The 23,704-nt window shown below is 31.1% G+C and overlaps 1 protein-coding gene across 1 annotated transcript; it reads right to left on the reverse strand.

Moving 5' to 3' along the window:
* Window positions 1–7,450: 7,450 nt before the first annotated feature.
* LOC105328903 (uncharacterized) lies at window positions 7,451–23,439 on the reverse strand. Its single transcript, XM_011429942.4, has 5 exons — window positions 23,281–23,439; window positions 17,810–17,911; window positions 15,609–15,701; window positions 10,537–10,720; window positions 7,451–7,932 (listed from the first exon to the last, which is right to left on the reverse strand). The coding sequence occupies exons 1-5, from the start codon at window positions 23,422–23,424 to the stop codon at window positions 7,928–7,930; spliced, it is 528 nt and encodes a 175-aa protein (XP_011428244.3). The 5' UTR covers window positions 23,425–23,439; the 3' UTR covers window positions 7,451–7,927.
* Window positions 23,440–23,704: the final 265 nt, after the last annotated feature.

The following is a 23,704-nucleotide window of genomic DNA, read 5'->3' on the forward strand; positions in this document are numbered from 1 at the left end:
CCTTTGCATTTTCTGGCGCTAGTTCCCAAGCAATGCGTCGATGTCTGCAGCCACGTGGTTAGAAATCGATGATGACCACATAATTCTTCATTTGATGTAGATTTGAACACTGTATATACTGGTGTCAAAATAGTTTGAAATTTCTTGAATTGCCTCTTTCATCGAAGTGAGAAATTTGTCCCTCTTTCACTGATATGTAAATAAAGCATGGTCACAATTCTCCCTTTTTGTTGCTGTTTTTCATGTTTTAATTAAACGCTAGATTAAAAGAATGATGAGAGTAAAATCTTATCTTTTATTACATACTTAGTAATAAATACAGGTTTTTTGCATATGCGATACAGATGACATCATAAAACTCGTATCGGCCTCCGGGGCTGATACAGGTTATCAGCCCTCTAAGGCTGATACGGATCCGCATCACACCCCTTGCGGAACTCCTCTGCCTTGTTTAGATACAGCGTTAAATTTTTTGCATGTTGTTACAATCGCCATTTTTAAATGCAGTTGAAAACTTCAAAAGCTAACCATTTCTTTGAGCAGTTAACTTTTAAAACCTGAGAAAATCCGGTTTTGTAGTCACGTGACTGTTTGTTAAAACAATTAGATCTCATATTTTTATTCAAAACATGTACAAAATACTTTCAAATAATATTCAAAATCAATTAGTTCAAGTTGGTGGTTTTTTGTTTAATTTTATTACTTAGTATTTAATAAATATAATGATAAATACCTTTTTCCATACCACAGCCTGTATCCGCCCTTGGCCCTCGAGCTGATATTGGAGTCTCGGGCTGATACTGGCTGTGATATGTAAAAGGGTATGTATTATTCTCTTATCAACATTTACAACGTGTGATTTCTGCGGGATAGTTTTTTTATACAATTAATTTTATGCTTATTTTTTAATGAATTTAAAGTTAATTTGCATGAAGAAATAAGTTTAACTCCCTTAAAAAATATTAATGCACATTTTTGTTTTACTTATAAATGTATAGTATGTCATGGACTGTCGTCAATCGCAACTTCTCGGGCCTTTCCGGCAGGCTCGGAAAAACACCTTGAATGTATTAACATCACCGGATGTTAGAATTTTATAACAAATGGAGTCGCTACCCATTAAAATAAGTATCGGCTAGACAGTCTTGTATGTTGCTTCTGTGTTATATTTTAGTGTATATTGTTTACTTTAATAAAGTATAGCTCACATCTCAACAGATCATGAAATGTGTTGTATTTATATCAAGTTCTATAATAAGGGGGGGTTGTCATGGACGCCTGGGTAATACATTCGATGTGTTTTTCCGAGCCTGCCGGTGTAATGAAGAATAGTGACCCCCGTAGAATAATGACAGGAGGTCATTTTTCGACGTAGAATAATGACCCCCCCTAGCTGAAGAATAATTGGATTTTTCCAGGGGTTATTTTTCTTCATGTTGAACGTGAAGAAAAATGACCCCCATAAAAAAACACCATAGATATATGTAAATGTAATTGTTAAAGGGGAATGGTCACAATTTTGGTCAAAATCTATTTTTCTGTTGTCATTATTTACAATGCTTTAGGAAGGCATTTCTACTGATCAAATAGAATTAAAGGATCAGTTGTAATGTTAGAAGCAAGATACAGGATTCACAGTTCTTTGTCATGTAAACAAGGCTCATGCCCTGTTGTTGTTTACATAGGTTCAATATACCAGTAAAAAGCTTTTTCAAGTTGATTTGTCGATAATCTTATTCATTTGAAGCATAAATAAACAGTTTCTTACGTTTAACACATTCGTTAGGTCTAAAATTGGAATTTTCACTTCAACAATCAAAATGTAAACAAAAGCTTTGTTTACATAGCAAATAATTGCAAGCTCTGTAACTTGCTTATACCTCAACGAATGACACTCAAATTTTGGTTGCCTATTAAAAATGCCTTACTGAAGCATTGTGAACATTAAAATCGGAAAAATAATTTTTGACTAAAATCGTGACCATGCCCCTTTAAGATGACAACCATTCCCCGATGCAATACGTCAATATCTAGTTATAACGGAAGGATTTTTATTTTCTATGATATAACCCTTCTTTCACTTTAAGTTTATTTGAATATGAATTATAATTTCTGTTACTTTCTGTAAACTGCAGCAGTAAAAATTACAATAGTGTAAAGACTATTTCACAAATAATAAAAAAAATTAAACTGAAAGACTTTAATCTACAAGGGGGTCATTATTCTACAGGGGTCACTTTTCTTCATGTGGAGTGTACTCATTATTATGAAAATGACACTTATTCTTCAGGTAAAAGGGTCATTTTTCTTCATGGAATAATGACCGGGGGTCATTTTTCTACGTCGAAAAATGACCCCCGGACATTATTCTACGGGGGTCATTATTCTTCATTACACCGGAAAGGCCCGAGAAGTTGCGATTGAGACTGTCGTGTTTGGTGCGTTAATCTATTCGGAATATTCGGAGTTTTTCATTGCATCAGGATCGGTATACGGGACATACTAAAGACCTGAAATACTAAAGACATTTTATATAAATTATATATATTTGATTCCTGAAATATCAATTATTTACGCAAAAATATGAAAGACCTGAAAATTTGAGCTGACCTGATTTTTAAAAATTATTTTTTACCCTTAAAATTGTGCAGTTTTTACCGGTTGAGCATATGATCTTACACGTACCTTTAAAATATATCATTTCCATTTCATTATGAAATCATATAAACTAATGCATTTAGTTTTAATTCAGTACAATGCAACAAAAAAATAGAAATGATTTGACATCTACAAGAGAATAATGATGAGTTGAACTTTGTTTTAGAATACATACAAATCAATGTGTTCTCCATTACTTCATACTATGGCAATGACCATACAATTACCGTTAGAAATGCTAACGAGCTCGATTCTTAATAATAATAGTAAAATGTTAAACTTCAAAACGTGTTGCTGAATATATGTTAAAATTTACCCTAAAAATTGGTAAACCAACTCGTTATTTTTTTTCTCTTTGGTGTGTTTTATACAGCAATTATATTTTTTGCGGCCCATTTGACGCTTGCATCAATATATTCTTTCTTATGTGACTTGAAAGAAAAAAGTAGCTGATGAGTATGCGTTTCCGAGGAGCGATTATCAGTGTCTAGATTAACAAGACTCTGTTGATGAAACGCAGCTTTGCTTAGGGAGAGTGTGTGTTGTTTGAAAATTATGTGATAGGAAAAAACATAATTCTTGAGTGAAAAAGTTTAATTTGTAAAAAAGTTGGGATTTGCAAACCTAGGATAATTTTTTTAATATTTTGTCTTTAGAACTAGGCTTTTTAAAAATTTTAAAGAATCATATAAAATTCTAGTCATACTGGACAAGTCAACAGCCTGAACCATTTTTCTGGCGACAAGGATATCGAGTATCAGAATATGATTTCTTTCCTAACTCAGATTCTTAGGTTTGTTACGCAATGCAAATTAACCTTTAAAAACCAAGTAAATGTCACAGGATGAAACTCTACCATCCAGGAACTAAATGCTAAAAGATAACATAATGGGGACTGAATGACATATCTCTGTCAATCACTTATCTTTCCAGACCTTACAGCTAACGTTCAGTTGTCTGAACGGCACAAAGTAATATTGTGTGTGATGATAAGCAAGGTGATCGACATTTAAACATACAGTAAATTAAACTTCAAAAGTTTTAACGATAGAGAACAACATTACTTGTAACTTTTGGTCGATAATAATTATTAATTGGTAGCAATGTCTTCCATCCAAAACAATTTTCTAAATGGTTGGACGACATAGTTTACAGTCAAAAATAGATTATATTTGCAGAATTGTCAGATCATACAAGTGCCAATAGGCAGTTACCATGCATTATCTTTCAATTTTTTAACAATATTACATTTGAATTATGAAACTATAACCCTGTTTCGTTTTTAATTTATTCACACAATCCATACATGTTATCTTTAAAACAACATAGGTAAATAAAATATGCTTATTTAGAAAATGTTAATCATTAGACGACTTTTATTTTATTTTTTAAAATTGATGTAATAGCACAACATTTAATTGAACTAAAAAGGACATACGCAAAAAAATAGGAATTAACACAACTCCTTTGTAAATAAATTATTTCTGTTCTTTTATATGAACTTTTCGATTTCAAACTTAAATATTAACACAATAACAAACACGTGAAAAACAAACAAAAAATTATAGAAGGGTGTTTAAAAGGTAAAAAGTAAGTGCAAAAACGTATTAACAAAAATAATTAAGAAGGAATTTATAGAAAAATTCAAAACAAACACGAATAAAAAAATATTCCTTTTTTTTTTTAATTAAACAAGCAATTACTCGGATTTGATATGATTGAGGAAAATGGCCATGACCATCAAAAGAGAAATTTAAAATCGATGTAATATTGCTTTTCTTTTTAAAAAAAAATATCTTATGTTCACGCATTGAACTAAAAAAAGATTAAAATGTTCTATTCATTCTTTTATATTCACTCATTTTAAGTTAGATTTTCTAACGATTGACTAAGGTTTGAGTCTTGCGTTTCGGGTGATTTACAAAGCTCATGGTTCTGTGTTAATGAAATACAACTCTTGCCATTTTAGAATTATTTTTATACATTGTAGAGTTATCCTACATGGGATATACGTTAATATTTCATTGCAACTTCTGTTTATTTGTGGTGGCTTCATGTTCATGAACCTCAATGAAACGACTTATCCACGAGTCGACATTTTTTCTTGCTTTGGCTTTCGTAGGGCAAAATGGAATTTTCTATCTGGAAAAGGGACAATCGACACATAAAAATTACATCTCCAAAAAACTCCATAAACCTTGAAAAGTTCGGTTATAAGATTGTAAACGAACGAATTCATATTGCTTAATCTAGAAATTTGTCTTTCTAATATACTCATGATTATTGTAGAATACCGCGGTACCACATGTGTACATTCATTCAAGAATTTTTACCATCATTTAATTCTTATGTCATGTTCAGATATATATTTTAAAAATAATTAAACATTATGATATGACTGAAAGAACACACAATTAAACTCTCTTAATGAAAAGTTACCCCAGAAGAAAAAAAGGCATATCTATAATATAAGGGGGGACTTTTTATTTGAAATTTTTTATATCAACTACAGGTTTATAACTTGAAAGTACACATATTGTAAAAATGTTACAGTGTTGGCTGCACTTTTGGTTACGATTACTAAAGTACATGACTAGTCTACATCTTAAACTAATTTAAAAGTACATATATTTTTATTCAAATTTTGGGATATTTATCTCACCTTAGCTAAAACGTCAAGTGAGCTTGTCTGATGTCCGGTGTCTGTCAGTGTGTCTTTTCGTCTATTCTTCTGTATGGCTGTTTGTCAATCCGTATATAAACTAACATTATTTTTTACTTCTCCATATTTGGAATATTCTTAACCAAACTTTACACAAAGCATCCTTAGGTATTGAAGACTCAAATGTGTTAAAATAAAAGACAATGCATTATCTAGGGGAAGATGATCAAGATTTTTAAAGAAGAAAACCTTCCCCTTAAACCTCATTTGGCCAGAAAAGCTGAAACTAATAGTGAAGCGTCCCCCGATAGCAAGATTGATGTTTGTTGAAAAAAAACATCCCCGGAGGCAAATATGAGAGGGGGATGAAATCAATAAACAAAAGCTGAAACCTGTATGAAAGCATCCTTAAATGTAGGTAGTGAAAAAATAGAAAAATTTTAAAATTCTTTTCTTAAAATGCTTTAGATGGAAAAGCTTTTTTAAATACGTGGAAGTATCCTCAGGAAGGTTAGATTCAAGTTCGTTAAAAGGTTACCTAGCCTGGGGTAGTGTTACAACAATGTGGTAGAATTTTTATAGAGGAAAATAAATTTTTGGAAAACTGACACAAAAAAGGGTCTTGATGTTTTACATACTTTACTTCATTGTCGATAAAATATTTTTTGTATTCGATACTATAGAGATGATTTTTTTAGTTATGGCTATTGTTGCTCAGTGTGTGATGTGGCTCCTAGGCTTCTTTTGGGCTTTTTGTGCATTCAGTAGGTTTTATTGTAAATATGTGCAAGCAAGTGACTCAAAAAATTAGGACTTTACTTACAAAATACATAAAAATGAACCAATAAAATCATGTACGTGTCATTGCAAAAATTTACTATTGCTGTTGCACGACAAATTTAAACTAATCAAATTTAAAATTCTCAACTTAATACATGAACCTTGACCTGTGATCAGAAGAGAAGGAACAACAACACTTGTATGTGTAAAGCTAACTCAAATCAAAGTACTGAAGTACTCTCGGGAGTTGATTTTATTGATTATTATCAATTTTAAAATCAACGATGTGTTATTTTGCCTGGCAAGTTGTTTCTAATCTGTATTTGAATTACGCACATTTTTATAATATGAATTCTAGAACTTTTCCGACAAGAATTTCGAGAAAACCCCATATGAATCATGTTGTGTAATATTTAAAGATAGAATTAATTCCATCAAACTGAGTATCAGTAATCGAAATGTGTCTAAAAATTGTACACGTCTAGATCCAAGCAATATTGAACTATAATCTCGTTCAACCAGACGCTCGGCTGTCTCCGTTTATCGCCGACTACCAAGATAGACACTCTGCTTGTCGGAGATTTACGGAGACAGCAGAACGTCTGGTTGAACGAGACTATATTGAACTCTGGCGTGGGAATACATACAACTACAAAAACAATTAAATTGTTCGTACTATATAAAATCTGACTATTTTCAAGGTATTTATAAATACGTTTCTTTTGAAAAACAATGGTACAGCATACAGTGCACCGAATTTATCTATTATCTTTAAGATCTTGTCTTGTCAGCGGTGATGATTTGTGCTTAGGTCCAAACACTGTTTCACTTTCGGTTTGCCAGAGACTGCATAGGAGAGTTGATTAAAATCAACTCCCAAAAATGCTTTTGTTATTCAAAACAAGATGGGCGAAATTACTTGTACATCTACAGAATGTCATATGAGTAAGAGCTGTTTCATATATTAATACATTTTGTTGGGGGTAAAAATGATAACTGCTTACATCTTTGTATTGATGAAACAGACGAGGAGGAATTCCGGTTTTCTAAAAATGGACCAATGCTCTTTTCCAATTTTAGTTTGCGAATTCAGCAACTCGAGAGTTGTTAAAAGACATACACAAAGATACTGGCAAGAACAAAAAAAATGTTGTAGTTAATTACAAGTTTATTAGTATGAATTATATGTACTCTACTAAACATACATTATATGTCTACAATGTTTAATATCACTACAAATTAAAATTCTTAAACTTGTGAATTATTAACAAAAATGATGATCACTCATTTTTTACAATATGACATACGAATTAGCAACTAAATAATGCAAAGGGGCTTAATCAGCGTTTATAAGGTCAATGTTAAGACATAAACTAAAGACTGTCGGCCAAAATAATACAAAGCGTATTTTCTAAATAAATTATACACTTGAAATTTGAATGTAATATTGCATTAAAACTCTTTTCTTTCAAACTATCCTTATCTGTACTATAATTTTAAGTATTTTCTTTTTCGTATTAGTTACAACTATCACCTTCTAAAAATATTAATGAGTATTACGTCACGTGGACGTCAATTAAGCATTAAACAGATACGAAATGAGATTTTTCCACAATATAGATATACGAAAGTGGCATCACTACATGTAACATCTCTCAAACAGACATACTAGTGTTTGCATAACCTATTGCACTAATTTATGATGATAGATTATAAGTAAGCACGATAAAGTCCAAAAATATTATCAGGGGGAAAAGCGTCTTCTCTGCTTTTGCGAAAACAGCATGCATGATATGTTGTTGCCTCCTTTCTCATTTGCTGCACTGTTTAACCTTTGGAAAAAAAAAAGATAAAGTAGATTGCAAGCAGCAAATATGAAAACCATTGGAAATCAAAATTCCTACCACAAAAGGGAATTTCTAAAGATTGGTTTTAAACATAACAAATAAATTCATTGAATAAGTTTATCATAAAAAGTCATTCATTAAATAATGAACCAAAATAGTATTTTTTTTTAAAATCTTTTTTATGCAATCTTTTGCTGAATAGAAGAAAAAATATTAAGTAGTCAAACATTTAGAAACTTTGCACTTTCTGCAGTACATGTTGTTTTTCCTCTAAAGTTCTGCAATGATCTATCATTTCATCCAATCATATATAGATATCCAGTTAAATCTAATCGTAAAACTGGAGCTCACTGGTTTCAATAGCTAGTCATATCAATTTAGCCGATTCAAACATAAATACATCCAAACCCTCCACACAAAATGTTGATAACAGTATGTACATCTTTTCAAGAAGATTGGAATAACAATGCCAGTTTGGTTTAGTGGTGTTATCTTACGTAACTTCTTCCTGCATTGATCGTACATGATTTATTATGTATCCAAAATAGCATCTAGGGAATCAAATCCTATATATTGTGTTTGTTCGATACACTTCTGTTGCGCGAATCAAGCTTAGCAAATTATATAACTGCCCCACGTTTACAAACTCCTGGCCCCGATCCAAAATTGCATAATTGGAATTCTTCGGCAAAGAACTTTCTTACGGGGTTAAAGGAACTACTGTTACATATTAAAAAAAATCTAAAAAAGTCATTGAACTAAGTAAGCTTTATGGTAATGTTAAGGTTGATTACATCTGTCCTATAAGAAGCCTAAAAGTGACGCTCCTAGATTAGACATTAATTTTTTCAAAGATGTTAAAATGTAAAAATCTGCTTACTTTATATAAAAAGTCGCAGACGAAAATTAAATATATCAGAATTATGCACAGGATTCCTTGAAAAGAGTTTCAAACTACCTTTGCCTGTTTATAGCAAAACCATACACTTTCTTGGCTTTTACTGCGGCCTATGAAACCATATTCTACTAACCCATACCTAACCGAACCAAACGCTCCCTCTTCCAAACATAAGGTAAAATCATTTTACAAAGATACTAGTAAATAAGAAAGGTTGATATACTGTGAATTTATCAGCAAATAAATTGAAGAAATAAACAAGTCCGATAACAGCAAATAAAGATGGTTTTAGTTCCCTAAATATTAAGTGATGCTGTAATGATATATGATATCGTCTTCAAATGTGACACTGCGACAACACCGTTAAACGTTGAGTGACTTCCGGTCATTTGGGAGGGCTGAATGGTCATGGCCATTTTTAAACTGTATTGATCTCCATTAGCAGGGAAGCTCTTTATAAAAAATATAGGAAAATACCGAAATTCAAAAGGTAATATATCCAATTTTTCTTAACTTAATCATAGTTTATAGCAAAACAACTGCTATCTTTAAAATTTTAGGCAAATTTGATGGTGAATGTGTTGACTATCCAGCCTCCTTAAAGGAAAAATGATAAATCCTTGAATCGATGAAAAGTCTAGCCTGTAATATGGTGGTTGAATTTATCAAAATGATAAATAACTTTCATATAAGTTTTGAAAATTGATTCAAAACTCTTCAGTTGGAAAATGTAAAACAGTAAAACACAACCTGCCATCTTTCGCAGCAAAAAAAGTGTTTGTGCGAAATATACATTGTATTTTCATTTAACCAGTTTTTCTGTAAAACTGTCTACATGCATGTTAAGAATGTATGTTATGAGTCCGTTATTGTTATTTGTACTCTACGTATTGGGCCAAAAAGAAAAAAAACAATGCTATGTTAATGAAACCAACGTGGAGCTACATGTACATGTGTATTTCATATATAAAGTAATCAAAAGAAAACTACAGGTATATGCACTTTCAGGTATGTGTATCAAAAATTATATTAAAGCGAAAACAATAATGTGTGTTTTACGTTTAGAGAAGAAAAACTGTAAGCAGTCACTTTCACAAAACATGAATAAAATCACTCATTAAAAGATTTAAAATAATGAATGCAATTTAATCTTCTCGCTTACCACACGTTTCATCAAAATAATCTTTGGCATATTTCATTAATTGTCATAACATGACTAAATTGTTTTTATAACGGATGAGATCAACCAAAATATCAAGTACATGTACGAACATACAAATTAAAAGAATATTTTAAAGCATTTTTGGGGCGTAAACGATCTGGTTCGTCACTTTGGAGAAAACAATGATTAACATTCTTCAACCTCATTTTCCCTAACTTATTTAATGAGAAAACGTTTATATCATTTATATAAAGGAACGACTCAAAAGTCTTTAAAAAAAGAGGAAAAAATGAAAAGATATAATAATTTACCGTACATCAGGTTATTTTCGATTGTCACAATTTTTTTAAAAAAAGATAAATCTGAAGCTTTTTTTTTATAATTGTGCAATTCAGATTTGCAGTTTTAAATATTTATAGAGATAAACAATAGACTAAGTTTTTTCGTATTTTTTTTTAACATGAAGGCGAAAATAAGATAATTGCAAAAATAACCGTGTGTATGGTAACTGAATGTATTGTTCACTCACTTCTAAAGCAGGGGTAGGGTACATAGCGTGACCCCGATCGTCGGACACAGATCCTAAGATGGCCCCGTTTGTCTGCGGGCCCCGCCTTCTCCTTGCTTTCCCCATTTTCGCCCTGATTGTCCAGAAATCCCTCATTTGCTTCTGAGGTCATGACCTCTGGGTTAACCTTTCCTTCCTCCACCAGCTGAAAAGTGATAAAAGAAGAGAACTCATATTAGTATCACAAGGGAACTTCTGTATCTTTTTGTTTGCATATACTTAATTATTTGATTTCAAAAGAAGAGACCGACCTTAAACGAAAAAAGACTTTCAGAGAAATAATAGAACATCAAGTTCCCTGATGAAGCTATATTATGGAATAGGAGATGCACTTTAAATAGATATAGGTTCCCCAATCCCATTTTGAGAACTAGATTAGTTACATATATAGTAATTAGTGTCAGGATTTTTCATCCCGTTTGGGCTTTTTCCATCTACATGCCTATCCTAGTAGAACGTTTCTCGTTTTGTTTATTCTCCAAATCGTGTGAAGTTGCAAAGTCTCGCGGGATGTCTTGTAGACTTACGAGAAACATGAATGTCTCAATTAGTTAATTAAATTTCTACCACAATCAGTCTAGGTTGAAAGGTGTTCGGGGATGTTCCGGTTTTATATGTTCTCTACTGGCAATATCATATAGCTGTTTCAATCGATTGCGGATGGCAGTTGTCTGTTCAAATATTTAAGAAAGTGACATTTTCATGCAGTTGCGGCTAGAATTTAATTCATCAAATGCAACATTTTTAACCTTGCAAATTAACCCAAATTGAAAACTTAATTTTGCTAAAATATTTATGAGACAGAAGTAAACAGTTTAGCCATCGTTTTATCATTCTGTAACAGAACTTGCGATCGCCTGTAAATTATTGGCATTCCTGCGCAATAGGGTTTTTTCAATGCAAAGTCTTGGGAATCTAATGCATTTGCTTCTTTTGATCACAGAGTCTGATGTTTTAAGCTAAATTGATTTTTATGATATCAATAGCTATTGTATGAAAAACACTTTACTTCTGTTTGCTCTGTTAATAAAACAAAACGCATAAATTCTATATCTGTACGAAGTGAATCCCACCATTATTTTTGTATCTTTGTACGATGTAGTCTCGCAATTGACCAGTAATGAACCAGTTTGCGTGGTGTGTTTCCGAACGTTTATCAAAATACAACTGATTTTTTATAAATCTGTTTCGCGTCGAGAAATATTCATTTTGATTAAAATCAGATCTTGGATCCGCTCCGACAATTTCGATGTCACTACTTAAATCATTACTTATTACGGTGCTTACTCGATCACACAATGCATCAAGCTAATTATATTATCATTATGATTGATTTTATCAACATTTTATTGATATTTTAATATCACTTGCACGTTTCCCTCCATACATGTACGCTAAAAAGATTATTATCTATAAAACTTTGGATGGACAGTTTCCATGTTGGGTTTCATGACTACGTGTAATTTAATATCAATAATGAAATAATCTGGAAAATACACTTTGCATTCATTCACCGTGTTCAATATCCTTGCCGTTGGTGTTTTATGTATATTTACAGAAACCACTGGTGTATTTTTTATAAATATATTTCAGGAAAACTCTTTTATGTATATTTACAGAAACCACTGGTGTACTTTTTTTAAATATATTTCAGGGAAACTCTTTTATGTATATTTACAGAAACCACTGGTGTATTTTTTTAAAATATATTTCAGGAAAACTCTTTTATGTATATTTACAGAAACCACTGGTGTATTTTTTTTTAAATATATTTCAGGGAAACTCTTTTATGTATATTTACAGAAACCACTGGTGTATTTTTTTTAAATATATTTCAGGAAAACTCTTTTATGTTTATTTACAGAAACCACTGGTGTATTTTTTTTTTATATATTTCAGGAAAACTCTTTTATGTATATTTACAGAAACCACTGGTGTATTTTTTTTAAATATATTTCAGGAAAACTCTTTTATGTATATTTACAGAAACCACTGGTGTATTTTTTTTTAAATATTTTTCAGGGAAACTCTATAGCTTTATAATTATGAATATCACACTTATCAATAATTCTACCATCTCCAACTTTTTTCTTTATTTATTCATGTTTAAAACGAAACACTGTAAACCAATAACGGCATTATTTTACATTACAATTACCATTTACAATATACCAAACAAATAATATAAAGATTGTATTGCAATTTGAATCGTTACTATTTTTGAACTGTTTGTTTTAAGATAAAAATTTATAGCACAAAAACACCTACAATTTATTAGAAAATTCACATTGCAATAACCTTGTACCGACGTCAAATGAAGGCCAACATACAACTTAATGAAAAATCTCCAAGGATTATAGCCAATAATCTAAACAATTCACACGGCATCAATAGACATTGGAACGAGAACCTGCCATTATGGAATGACAATAGAAGGTTTAATTATTTGCTATTTTCACCAGATGTGTCCCTTTAAAGTAGAATGGTACATTGGTCCTTACTTAGTGCTTCCATTTATAATGACTGACATTCTGTTTCAAGTAATTCCCCTATCAAACAAAATTGACTTGTTACAGAAGAACTTTCACAGACTACAAAGAGGTATCATGAAATATTTCAAGAATCCAACTGATGCAGTTTCAATTTTTGTTGTTGGTTTCAAAGACTCTTTAATGCAACATGGTGTTTTTTTTTCAATCCATGATATTGCATAAAGATCAAAGCCTGACGTCACAGACCAAGATTTAACATTTGTCTTTTAATTATTTTTAATGTGAGAAAAAAATTGCCAGTGTAAAAGTTATCTTAACAGAAGAGAGATAGAGGTGGGAATTTGGCTCTATTCAAGAAAATAAAAGTCCAATTGAAAACCAATATGACACTAAACTAAATTCGTTCTTTAACGAATACTAAAACGGCATAATGTTTCCCTAAAAGAGATTATTATTGCATAATATCATACTTTGTTACTCATCGTCCTGTTGATATTGACGCAACAATTTTCAGTTATTCATAAATTCGCAATGCTCCGAAAAATACATCAATTCTCTTTTCTTGTTCCGTTCAATCCATGAAGATTTATTATTTTTTTCCATTGTTGAGCAATATTCAACCAAAGCCCATTCTTTAAGTTACTTGCGTAATATTTGAATTCTTGAGTGATAAAACATTCATGTGCCGGTAATGGTTTAAATGTGAGGTTTAAAAACAATAAGGTATTTTTTTTTATAAATATGCTGCATAGATAGTACACAAAGTAATCTCATCCTAACGAGACACTGCCATGTAGTTCAAGAGAGGTCGGTTCATGATATTTACTGAGTTCCTCCCGATTGTCGATAACATCAACGCTCATAGTATGCCCTCCTTAATCGTAAATCAACAATGAAAAAAAAATTAAATGGGTTATATTTAGATAATTATAAAATAGATTGTTTCCATTGTTTTTATGGGTCGCCAATTCAAATAATTATAGGCCTTTCACTGCAACAAAGAATTTACAGAAACTGGATATATATTCCATGGATTTAAAAAATTAGAAAAAGGAAAGACAATTCCGATGATTTTTTTTTTAAATTCATATACTTTACAATTCTTTAAATACAAAATCGTTTTGTTATGTTTATTTGGATGGTTGGTTGCTTTGGCTTTTTTAATTGAGGAGGAAGTTTCTCGATATTTTTCACATATTTGTAATTTTAATTGTTTCCAACAGAAATGTATTCTGCACTTTTCCTTTATTTAAATAATCATAGTGATTCTTTTTGTTGTGACGACAACTACGTTGGTGTTTTTTTCTATTAAAAACATAAAATGTAATATCGATCTTGTGCCAACCTTTGCATTTACGTAAATTACATAACTGCTTGATGTAAAACGATATATAATGAAATATTTACATTTCATAACCAATGCCGTCAGACTATGAACAAAACAAGAAATAAGCTTTGGGGTTTTTTCCGCGCTTACAATTGTTATATTCAACGTCTTTATGTTTTCAATAAAATACGAGTTCACGTTACAGGATGGCAGTTCATTAATGTTGGACGATGTTTTATTAAACTGTTTTGTTGGATAAAAATATGTTTCCTTTTTAAAAATGCCTTATTGATTAAGCGATACTCCTATGTTCCTACAAAACATAATTTTTTACCAACGACTAACCCTTTGCATTTGAATTTTCTACTGATAAGCGCAAGCTATATCTGAAGCGACTCGAAGACAAGAAAGGGGTTACTATTTACCACTACCCTTATCGTTTTACGAAATTTAACTTTCATTGTGATTTATATATTAAAAGAGAACACACGAACAATTAAGAGATCTAAATCTTAATTTTATTATTACTTGTTTTTGCAGTTACATGAACTTTATCAGTATCATATAGTTTTGTCATTATCTTTTTTTTAAGATAAGCAGATTAGCAATGTTTTTGTGAGTCTTAATCAAAGTCTAATACTTTAAAATCGGTCAACGGTTTGCAGTATTTATATTTTAAAACATTTGGTTTGTCACTGTCATTTTAAAATCATTGCAACTAATGCCAACTACACGCCGACGAGAATGAGAAGGTTAATTGTTTGAAACACGACTTAAAAGAATAAAATATCATGTGTTTCGGATATCATTCTGAGCATATTTGTGTTTACATAAAGATTATTTGATTTCCTGTTAACCGTTTTATTTTTTATATATGCGAATTCTCAGCTGTATAATTTTCTCTACAGGAATGGTTTGTATTCGCACGGAAAACATTGGCTTGATGAAATATTCAATTCTGCTATACATTGACTACGGGTATGTTTCATATTGTGGGGATGAAAGTGTCCCTCTGTGACTGTATTTTAGTCAATAATTCACCACAAAAGATGAAGTTTCCATCGTGTGGCTCTAGCGACTGTTTGCAACGCTCATATTTAAATCCCTAGTAAATCTAAGTGACAACAGATGTTTTGTTGTACCTTAATGTTATGTGATATATTGAACTCTCCCTTTCTCTCTCTCTCTCTCATTATTTTTCTAGTATTACCCACCCCTTTAAGAGCTAGGTAAACAAGTTTTTCAAATGCGTCCAAATCCCTCGTGTCCATGTATTTTGGTCTCTTTTCTTCCAAGTGGTGATCAGTCTAAAATAAAAAAAATTAACATTTAACAACTTCTAAAATAATTCTTTTTAATTTTAATTAAACCAATTTAAGGGCTGGTTCATTTTGTGTCCGCATATCACATTAAATGAATATTACACCATCATATAGTTCAGAAATGACACAATTTTGGGGCAGTGATTTTAAATTTCATCACTTCATGAACTACATTTCACACATCAAAATCTGCAACTTGCTCCAAACCATAATACGGCTTGTATGGAACAAAGACTCTTAAACTGTAATTTCGAAAGTAGAAGTGAAAGTACAATCAATGTTGTCTACTTACTCATCGGACACATAGCAGTTTACGTGGCAATGTCTTAGCGCTAATCTATCCTCATATTACAATTGAAAGATCTATCATTACGAAACACATCTGTTATCTTCTATAAGGGTATTTCAAATCGAGTAGTTATCTGTTTATGAAATGGAACTTCTCTGTACAACATCAACTTGTTTTTTCAGCACTTTAAGTACTTTGATTATTTCTTCATTATCTAGCCTCGCCCCCACACGACGTTTTCATTAGCGGTATTGCAATCTGTATCATCAAGTCAATTATGGTGGGGTTTTTTTAATTCATATCAAGGCTGTCTCTGTTTTGTCCTCACTGACATTTTAAACAGTTCAGAGAGTGTAAGTATAAAATTCGTGAGATTAGTAGTTATGTATATCCTGCAGACAGTTAGTCTGTAGATTCACCAAAGAATGTTTTAAAATGTTACTCTATGGTAATAATAGACAAATATATAATATTGGTCCTATCTTTAATACTCATTGTGGTAAAATCGACAGAGAATGCTTCAAAATGTGAAATGTTTTGTTCCCATACAGCTGTCTGTCGAATTTACTGCTGCAATTGTGCACTTTAATTACACTTGAAAATTGTTCTATTTTGTCTGTACATTGCAGGCGTCAACAATTAACTTCACGAAGATGGTTAAAACAGTTGCTTCAAAAAGTTTAATACTTAATTGATTTTTGAAACTACCTTAGTTTGTTATGAATAGCTATTAAGACAAGTTTTCAAGTTTTTTATAATATTGTTTTCAGAAAATCATCAACTTCTACTATTTTTATTCGAAATTATTCGGTTAAAGGAAAATGTAAATTATGGTCATAAAGAGAAGTTTCTAGAATATCGTTTTGAAATAAAATAAAAATACTAAGACTGCTTAGCTGAATTGTCAAAAGATATATTATCTTTTTTAAAGTTGTTTCACTATAAATATAAAGATAAATGAGTGAATGATCACGACCATCTTAGACTATAGTATATGCAATTTATTTGTGATGGGCAGCTCTGTATAAGATATAGGAAACCTTCAAATTTTATTGTTAAGATTTTTGAAGTTTTTCTTCACTAAATTATATTTTATGACCAAACATATCATGCCTAATATCATAAGGCAGATCTGTTTGATAATGTGCTGACCCAAACTCCATTTTAACAGAATCGATCATTCAGTAATACACACAAATAATGATTCCGATGAGTGGTCAAAACAAATGAGATATCAGATATGTGCGTACAAAGGGTAAAACAACGTAATTGCTGGGAGGGTGAATTTTATAAATCTCATGGTGTTTGTTTTGTCTTTCAGATCGCAAAATTCTAATTATAAAATTAAGAATCTCATATAATAGAAATCGATTTTTGGACTTAGTCTCATTATGCATACTAGTCGTTTGATGCTTTCCAAATTTCACCATGAATGATTTCATTAAATTTTTACTAGATCTCTTGACAGTAAACGTTAATCTGCAAAAGACATAAAAGACAAAACATGGACTTGAAAATCGATTTTAGCCTCATACTTTATTACCCTATCTCTATGAATAATGAAGGACTAACTTCTTATACGTTGTGACAATGTGTGTTTCGGAAATGCAGCGAACCAGCGATGATGAGCTTAAGAATTTGCTCTTTTCAAAAAGTTTTTAATATTTCTTGTGATGTTCGCTGTATATTTATTTATTTATTTTACATTATTTATTTATTGGAGTGCAGAAAATGGGGAAAGCTAATAAAAGTACACGTAACAGTTCAAGTAAGGATTTTTTTTTATAACTAATTTGATACATACCTCGGTTTCCCTGGCAACGTCAATAGGTACACTACACACAGATGATATAAGAACCAAAACGAGGCTTGAACATAACAACATAGGCATACTGATCTCCATATTCTGTAAAAAATGAAATTTTAAAAAATGATAGATTAAATAAGATACTTTCAGCGAGTTAGAATTTCAAAGGTTACCCAAATCTACACTAGAAATATAAATCCAATATGTCGTGTTCAACTCTAGGAAATCCCTGTTGTCAACCTACCGTCCATCGACAAGCATGGAAAATTAACCCGTTCTGCCGGCATTGCAGCATAATTCAATGAAATAGTCAATTTCATGACTTATTTAAAATCTTCTTAACACATCATAAGTAATTTGATATGAGAATTTATTAATAATACACCAGTGTTTGATATTTGTTTCCCTGTCCTAAGTATCAAAACATAGTCTAGCACATCTTCGCTAGCCAAGTGTCTGATTTGTTTTTTTTTATCTCTAAGTCTGGCAAAGGTGAGTCTATCAAATCAGTTTTTATAACTTTCTTGACAAACATAAAAAACAATAAAATAAACACACACAGCACGTCATCATTATTAAACTTCCAAACAAAATACAATTGCGCACTTAATTGCTTACTTGAGCAATATATTTCATCTTCTAAGAATCAAGGTTTATATTTTAATTCTGCACAGCCATTTTGTTAAATGACGTACATATGTAGCTATACAAAACACGCATTAAGACGGGTATGGAAAGTGTACATCCTATTTGATAATCGTTAGAACATGTTGTTCATGGCGACATACCAATGGCTTCCTATAAAACCCAATCTAGATATCTCTGCAGTGGTCTTGTTACATTTAATGAATCATTTTCTCAATTTACCCGCCGAGGTGAACGGATACCCAGACCCATCAAATCGTTTACGCTGTCATCAAAAACAAATAACGGATAGTTCTGAGATCCAAATACACGTGTATAATTATGGTAGGGGTTTTCACTTAAACTCATTTTTATGACTATTTCCTTTTCAGTAACCTTACCCGTTTTATGATGATCAACGTTTTACCAATATAACCATTAAGGTGGGCCCCTACTCGAGTGAAGTCATCCCTGATAGTTCTGTTTACACTTTATTGAAATATGTATTTACCATTACTGATTAAGCAAAGAATTATTGCATAGACCTTGAATTAATATTTAATGTGTAATTATCTGCATCTTTAATAAGTTTTGATCTTTGTTTATTGTAGTGTATACGCTTCTAGTTGTGTATATGTACGCGCATTTCTGCATTTTCACACGGTATTTAAAAAAAAAATGTACAAATACAGGTCTTTCGCTTGAAAATGTAAATAAAGTAAACTATAACAGGCAGGCCGATTTAAAGCTTTTTATTTACTTCCACCTGGTAGAAAAAGGATAGATAGATAGATAGATAGATAGATAGATAGATAGATAGATAGATAGATAGATAGATAGATAGATAGATAGATAGATAGATAGATACATTAATTTTGTCCCACAGATACCGACTGCGGTTTCATTGATTCCAATTAAACCTTTCTGTTATCTTTATGCCAATTTTTGCGGGTTTTCAGTTGTCTTTTATGTGTGGCTTGCAATAAAAGTACAGAATGCCACCTGATGTCAAAGCCAATCACTATTGACCAAATGATGACTCTCTCTCTCTCTCTCTCTCTCTCTCTCTCTCTCTCTCTCTCTTTTTCAATTTTGCTAACCCCTTAACGGCCAAGTGCGCCTTTTGACGCATTTTATGCTCGCAAACACTCAAAAAAAATCAAATGTTCTGTCATTGGCCATTTTGTGTTGCCATGATTATTACATTGTGATACAGAGCATAATATGACCTCTGATAATATAGATATGAGTTATCTTTTCTTAAGTCTTTCAGAAAATGTTTTAATTTTCATTTTAAAATTGTTCGCTAACTTTTTGCGACTGTATTTATAAAAAGCACATCGAGAGTATTATACAGACAGAAACGCTTTTTAATTTTTTTTTTCATTTACATGCATTCATTTTTTCGTACAAAGCTGCTTTTTTCTAAAAAAAAAAAAAAAAAATTAAATACATGGATACCTAGAGCATACCTGAATGACTGTAGCTCCACGGAAATGTTTGCTGACGGACCGTAGAGCTGCCATTCTATCCATTCAATGAATTATATATTTATTGCGCATAATTCTAAAACCTTGTGCAACTGTATGGATGAAAATCTAGTTCTACTATCCGTCGTCTCGCATTTCCCGTGGAGCTACAGTTCTGCAGCTACGGGTTCGTGTTCTTGTAGTATGATTTACAAGTTTAAATATGCCTATATCCGTATGTAGCGTTTCTTATATAGAAACTGTTATGTTTACTAATACTTGACTTTTAAATGTTTGCATGCAATTCTTTTCATCGTCATTTACTTTTTCTGAGTTTTTATAGCTACAGGCGAAAATTAAATATTGCACGCGTAAGATATTTTTTTGGCTCACTGTCGTTTCAAGTAAACGTAAGTACATGTTTTTTATGCATGATTTTCACAAATAATTTTAAAGATTCCTATGATGTCTTTGTTTTTTCTTTAGGATTTTTTTTAATGGAAAAAAAAACAAGTTAACAAGTTAAGTCTATTACAAAACAAAAAATGTTTACGAAAATTTATGATTTTTTTCAATCAGTTGAATTAAAATTCCAACAAAGATATACCAGCTAAAAGAACACGTTTTCGAGCTATATTTGTTAATGATTTGTTAATGAAATTTTAATAACAGAGGAAATAAAGACATAAATTGTTCAATGACAAAAATGGTTAACGCGTGAAATGGAAAGGGCAGTTACCGACGTGTGAGAAGCATTGAACAAAAATAAAAGTTAAAGGGTACATACCAATTAACTGTTCTATTATCTGAAGTACGTTGCATTTTTAGTAATTCTGTGCTTTTAAGTGTAACAACAGGACATTTTCGATAGCAATCTATAAAATGCATTAGTTATTCCCTTTGACACCTGTATTTTAAAAGGGGAATCGATCCGCATGCATTGGGATTGGAGGTTAATATTTGATGAAATATTAAAATGTATAGAGTTTTCAGTAAACAATTTAAAACAGGGATCATGACAGGTGTAAATCTATTTTTGGACGCATTGATGATTCTCGTCTTAATTTGAAAATGTAAAAAAAATGTCTGTTTGAGCGTGATGCTTTGAAAAGACTAAAATTCTAGATTTATCTTTTTCCTGTCGGTAATTCTTCTATTTGTGTGGATTATATAACCGGAGCAATTTTGTGATGTATTCCTTTCGTGTTTGTGAACAATAAAAACTGTTCACAAAGGATATGTGAGCTAATTGAAACTCTGTATATGTTGTGTGGTAATTTGCAAGTGATAATAAAATTCGCAAAACACTTGATTAATCTTTAAATTTCATTAAATCTTTAATTAATTAATTTCACATGTTGGTTTAGACAAAATTAATCCCTTTATATCATATACATTATGGGAAGTTGACAAGAGTATTTTACTTACTTTATTTTACAATCGAAACCTCTACAATATAGTTAATTGTATGTATTCTTTATCTTAAGAATTTGTAAAAAGGTTCAAATTTTTGGAGCTTTTTTTGTTGTAATTCAAGCACGGTAGTATGCCGAATACTAGTATTCTGTATTACCTTTGTACTAAATGCAATATCTAAGAACATACAGTATTTATAGAATAACTTGCTTCGAGTTTTAGTAACCTTAAACTTGAAACTGTAACTGTCATTGAATCGACGAAAATTGATATCCTCGAATACTGATGAGACTACAGCATTCAACTGTGTGCTTGTAAGCTATGAATAAAGATAAAATATCATCTTCTCAAATGATGCAATATGCAAACTTGTTTACTCATAAGCTAGACTAACATATCCCATTAATGAAAGAGCATCTCTTTTCCTTTTTTACAGGATGATTCCACAATGTTAATAATTGATGTTGTGCTCACAATCAAATAAATGTCCGACGTGTACCTCTGAATGCTATAGATATATCATGGAGTGTCATTTTAATGCAACTCTATCTAATTCAAGTCCACGGGGAGACGGTAATGTAAAACCATGCACTGGTTCCATTCATAACTATTTATGAGTGAGAAAACCACGATCTTTTTTTTTTACTTTATGGAGTAGCATCATCGTTAAACATCTTCAACAGAATACTAGAACATGTTTTATGAAAGTTGAACTCGTGTCCTTACATATAAGCATGCATGCGAAGTAGTTCTCCATTTCCCCACCTGATCATTTATAAATTTTCTTGTCAATGTATTTGATAACTTACGTTTTACAAGATTGAGAAAAAATTGAAATATTCAAATTAATTGTTGAAATTTATACACATCATGTAAAGTCATGAAAGATACTGTTTTAAAGTGCATAAAATAATGAAGTCAATATAATAAATCACTTACATCTAACAGACATAATTTGATTTCTAGCGTTTGTGTGGATAAGGTCTTTAAACACAATAAAATCATTTTAAATACTATCATGTTCACGATAAATTCACTATAATTTTCTCGATGACTGTTAAGAAAAAGACAACCTTATACAACTAATGCTTAACATTCATTAAACTTGACACATTTCTATAAACTGCTTTTTAATATATATATTTTTTTTCAGGACAGTAATGAACTTTACAAGCATCAACATTACATTCAGATACATGTATTAATGTTCACTTGACTCTCACATTACCTATTTCGAAAAAACTTTGAAGATAATTTGATTGAGCCTTTTCTTAGTTGTAAAATATGAATTTTATTCCACAGAAAAATATCATTCTAAATGATTTTCTAATTTTAGAAAATTCATACACAATCCATGTAAATTTTGTGCTCTTTTTAAGAGTTTCTACTGGTAAAAAATAATGTTGATATTTATTACGATAACTCAGAGTAACATATCGTATCTTTACTAGACAAATGTTGATAGTTGTCTTCAGTTTTCGTAGAAATACATGTATAACTTAATCCCAAATATTATTTGAAATAAAGCTTATAAATCTTTTATTTAAAACAAATTACAGATTTGATTTGTCTTGGCGTTTTTAGATATCATATGAGATATTTGATCGTTAGTGATACTTTTTTCTTGGATACAAATGTTTTTTAAGCGTTTACATATACAATTATGATAAGTTTACGTTTAATTAATCATATTTTATGTATGCATACTCTTTTCGTTGCAAAGAGCAGGATTTCAGAGCTACTTACATTGAATTACTTTTTTTTAATTAATTGATAGATTTAACTTACTTAGTCGAACTATCTAAAACATTATAATCAGTTTTGTTTTACTTTTAATTGTATCAAATTAGAAAGAAATCTCGATCATTGTTGTTATAGTCCAAGTAATTCAAAACTATGATTTTGCAATTGTAACCGACATTGTGATTTTCATATCGAACCTATTACAAAAGGTCTTACCTTTAACCGTCGTTGATGCTGTGTGCTGCGTGGTCCAGGAGTCAATGAAACAGCCAAATGATTCGATTGGCTTTTTGTTGCGTCTCCGAAGCTTTTTAATAAATTATTAACTCGTTCGATGATTGGCTTTTTACGGGACGCCATCAACGCTGGCTTTAATGAATTATTAACCCGTACATGATTGCGTTTCAGAGAATAGATAAGTTGCACTCGTAACTAGGGACCGTTGATAACAAGGCTTCTACATTCAGAGCACAACGATCATTGATAATTCATCAGAAAATTTACGAGATGAGGGGAGAGATTTTTCCTGGGTTATTTTTCCCCCTCATTTAATTATGGGAAGAATTCCAGCAGTGTACATCGTTGCTGAGTGGGCGTAGAACGTTTACATGCAAAAGATGTAACTGTGGGGATTTGTGGT

The sequence above is a fragment of the Magallana gigas genome, chromosome 10 (assembly GCF_963853765.1).
Source record: "Magallana gigas chromosome 10, xbMagGiga1.1, whole genome shotgun sequence".
Classification (NCBI taxonomy): domain Eukaryota; kingdom Metazoa; phylum Mollusca; class Bivalvia; order Ostreida; family Ostreidae; genus Magallana; species Magallana gigas.

Coding starts and splice junctions, on each gene's coding strand:
- LOC105328903 (XM_011429942.4), bottom strand. CDS start 23,424: ATGGCGTCCCGTAAAAAGCCAATCATCGAACGAGTTAATAATTTATTA. Junction 15,702..17,809: donor ACGTTGCCAGGGAAACCGAG/GTATGTATCAAA, acceptor TTTTTATTTTAG/ACTGATCACCACTTGGAAGA. Junction 10,721..15,608: donor TTTACCTAGCTCTTAAAGGG/GTGGGTAATACT, acceptor ATCACTTTTCAG/CTGGTGGAGGAAGGAAAGGT.